The sequence below is a fragment of the Meleagris gallopavo genome, unplaced genomic scaffold, assembly GCF_000146605.3.
Source record: "Meleagris gallopavo isolate NT-WF06-2002-E0010 breed Aviagen turkey brand Nicholas breeding stock unplaced genomic scaffold, Turkey_5.1 ChrUn_random_7180001953664, whole genome shotgun sequence".
Lineage (NCBI taxonomy): Eukaryota > Metazoa > Chordata > Aves > Galliformes > Phasianidae > Meleagris > Meleagris gallopavo.
In genome coordinates, this window is record NW_011214668.1 from 39,155 (window position 1) to 42,802 (window position 3,648).

Below are 3,648 nucleotides of genomic sequence, written 5' to 3' on the forward strand. Positions count from 1 at the left end.
AAGAAAGAAAGAAAGAAAGAAAGAAAGAAAGAAAGAAAGAAAGAAAGAAAGAAAGAAAGAAAGAAAGAAATCAAACAACAGGTTATTGTGGGAAAGAAAAAAAACCAACACAACAAACCCAGTGAGAAAATGATAGCAAAACACAAAGTGGAGTGGGAAGCATCACTGTGCCAACGTTCTAATAAAGAGAAATGAGGTCTTTGATTCCTCTTCTTGATTTTCCATTTCTTTTTGTCCGAATAGAGGATGCCATAACACTCATAAATCAACTTTGGAGAAAAGCATGAAATGAGGTCGTCAATAAGTAAAGCAGTGCGATAGGTGGAAAGCCAAAAAAAGCAGAATTTGGGCAGGGGTCACTTTACAGATGTGATAAGAGGTGGCACTGAGCAATCCAATGTAAGTAGAATATATTGAATCGTTGTGGAGTCACAGGATGGGTTGGGTTGGAAGAGGCCTTAAAGATCGTGGGGCTGTGGAATGGGTTGGGTCTTCAAAGAACACAGAACCACAGAATGGGTTGAGTTGGGTCCTCAAAGAACACAGAACCACAGAATGGGTTGAGTTGGGTTCTCAAGGAACACAGAACCACAGAATGGGTTGGGTTGGGTCCTCAAAGAACACAGAACTACAGAATGGGTTGGGTTGGGTCCTCAAAGAACACAGAACCACAGAATGGGTTGGGTTGGGTCCTCAAAGAACACAGAACCACAGAATGGGGTGGGTTGGGTCCTCAAAAATAATAGAACTACAGAATGGGTTGAGTTGGGTTCTCAAGGAACACAGAACCACAGAATGGGTTGGGTTGGGTCCTCAAAGAACACAGAACCACAGAATGGGTTGGGTTGGGTCCTCAAAGAACACAGAACCACAGAATGGGTTGGGTTGGGTCCTCAAAGGTCGTAGAACCACAGAATCATAGGATGGATTGGGTTGGGGGAATCCTTAAGGATCACAGGACATCCTGGGAAGTCCTGCACGAAGCTCAGCTTCAGAAGAGGTGGAAAAGAGCAGCGCTGTTGTTCTGCAGGGGAACTCAGCATGATGGAAGCCCTGAAACAGAAGGGAGGGGAAAACTCACTGCCCACCTCCACAGCTTCAGATCAGGATGGAGACGTGTTCATTCGTTCCAAATATTATACACTATAGTTGGTGTCACTTTTGCTTTGCTTTTTGCCATGTCACACAATTTCCCCTCCCCCCCCCCTTCCCCCAGAATACACCGTGCACAAATAATCTGCAGACAGCGGTGGAAAGACAAAGGTACCTCCCAGCCTGCAGACAGCAGAGGGTTAAAAAGTGAGCGCGGGTGGGAGGATCTGTCTGGGAAGGGAAGGGACTCATTTCACAACTCCCAAAAGGAATGTGGAAAATCCACATTGCCTGACACCTGCCCCAGGTTCCTGCCCCAGGTTCCTGCCCCAGGTTCCTGCCCCACGCCGACTGGCGCGTAGATCCGCTCTCCATCCGACTCTGGAGTCTGCAAAGGGAAGCAGGACGCCGACAGCGACGCCGTTCCTGGCTTCATCAGCGACCACCGAGATGCAACAGTGATGGCAGAGAGATTCTATGGCTTTTTTTTGCAGGAGTTGGAGGCGATGATCCCTGGGGTCCCTTCCAAATCTGGATATTCGATGACGCTGCGATTCTATGATTCCACGATTCTATGATTCCTGCTCTATCTTTTAGCCAAAGACAGGCAATGAAAGAGATGGAAAACCTCTGAGAGATGAAAAACCCTCTCTAAGAGATGGAAATTATTCTCTACAGATCGCCTGAGCCAACATTTCCTCTTGCAAATATCGTACTACGTGAGAGAGACCGACACAGAAATGCACTGCGATTGCAAACAGGCGTTCAGGGCTTTTGATATCCAAGCTTTGCTAAAGGAAAGTTTCCCAAACTTGAGTTTCTTTTTGCTGAAAAGAGGAAATCTGGGCATTAAAACCTGCTGCTTAACTCATTTCTCCGAAGACACTGGGTGCAGCTCTACTGGATTAGGAAACCCATAGGATGAGTTGGGTTAGAAGAGAGGATCACCCCCTTCCAACCACAAAGGAATAAATGCAAAGAGGTGCTGACCATGAATGGGTTGGGATCCTGGGATGATGCTGGGATTGCGGACGGATTCCCAGGGAGATTCCTTTCCCCTGAGCATAACTCCCACTCGGGAATCCCAGCTGCTTCCTGGGCTCCATCCCATTGCCCCACACCTGAGCGCTGTGCCAGGGAAGTGCTCCGCATCACCCAGCACCTAAAGAGCATCGATGGGAAATTTCAGTGCCTCCGAGAGCTCTTCCAAAAAGGTAAAATAATAATAATAATAATAATAATAATAATAATAATAATAATAATAATAACTTATTACTATTAATATAATAACAACTGATTATTGTTATAAACAAAAATAAGAAGCTCCCCTATTGGCTTGCAAGACAAATAGATTACTACTGACAAAAGCAAAAGCTGTGTCATCCTTTATTTGCTTAAATCAATGAGCTTACGTGTCCTGGAGACCATCTTCCATTCTGCTCCTCTCTCCGTGGATGTTTAATTACTCCAGTGCCTTCTCCTGTAACGAGGAGCGCTAAGGGATGAAACGTGGCAGCACTCAGCCCTCTGAGTGCTGGGATTTCCTCCGAATATAATGCAAATAAAAACCCGAAGTGCTCCTGAGGGCGCTGGGGTGACTTGCAGGCTGAGCAGGCTCCGTGCTGCCCTGTAATCCGTGAGCACAAACAAAATCCCCCCCGAGAAATTTCCTTCCCTGCCATCCTGCTCCCTCCACCCACAGCCCTTGTGGCGTCTGTTCCCCGTGCTGAACGGGTTGGGTGGGTGCTGCTCCTCCAATTAACCACAGCCATTCTCTTTGCTTTGGGTTTCACCCATCGCAGCCCCTGAATGATGCCGGATGCAAATGGAAATCCGATGTGCCCAGGCTGGCTCTGGTTGGGGGTGTTCTCCCAAAATAGGTTCATGAAGTGGGTCTGTGTAAACCCAGCAAGATTTCCAGGCTGAGTGTGTGGTGTTGGGTTGGGATAATCCCAGATAAAGGAGAGAAGAACTCATGGAGAGCAGCTCTGAGGAGAAGGACCTGGGAGAGAACACACTGGATGGGGTCTGGGCAGCCTGGGCTGGTGGGGGGCACCCAGCCCATAGCAGAGGTGGGGCTGAGGGGGCTTTGGGTTCCCCAACCCAACTGTTCTGTGATTCAATGGCTCTGTGATCTCAAGGTTCCTTCCAACCCAAACCCGACCCAACCATTCTCTATGATCTTCAAGGACCCTCCCAACCCAGTCCATTCCATGGGTCTACAGTCTTTCAGGACCCTTCCAACCCAAACCCAGCCCACTCCGTTCCGTGATTCTGTGGCACACAGCAGTCCTGCAGCACGAAGCAAAGCATCCACTGCTGGGGTCTGCATTGTAGAACCTGGACAAAAGGCAGTGGAGACCCTCACAAAGGTCCCTGGTGATGAAAAAACGAACAATTTCCAGACCCGTCCTCCCTCTGTATGTTGTTTCTTTTGGGGGTTGTTTTGGCCTTCGTTCCTTGTTATTTTCCATTTTGCACAGAACTCCAACGTTTGGGCAGAGCGTTCTGACGAACGATTCACTCCTGCCTGGGGGGGGGGAGTGCAAAAAAGAA

At 48.2% G+C, this 3,648-nt stretch overlaps 1 protein-coding gene across 1 annotated transcript in view; it reads left to right on the forward strand.

Moving 5' to 3' along the window:
• The first annotated feature begins 1,431 nt into the window (after positions 1-1,431).
• The window catches only part of LOC100543438 (GEM-interacting protein), a 23,162-nt gene continuing 20,945 nt past the window's right edge, over positions 1,432-3,648 (forward strand). The window contains exon 1 of the mRNA XM_010728091.3: positions 1,432-2,306. Coding sequence (XP_010726393.1) covers positions 2,084-2,306 — 223 coding nt within the window. The 5' untranslated portion in view covers positions 1,432-2,083. The remainder of the gene's footprint in view (positions 2,307-3,648) is intronic.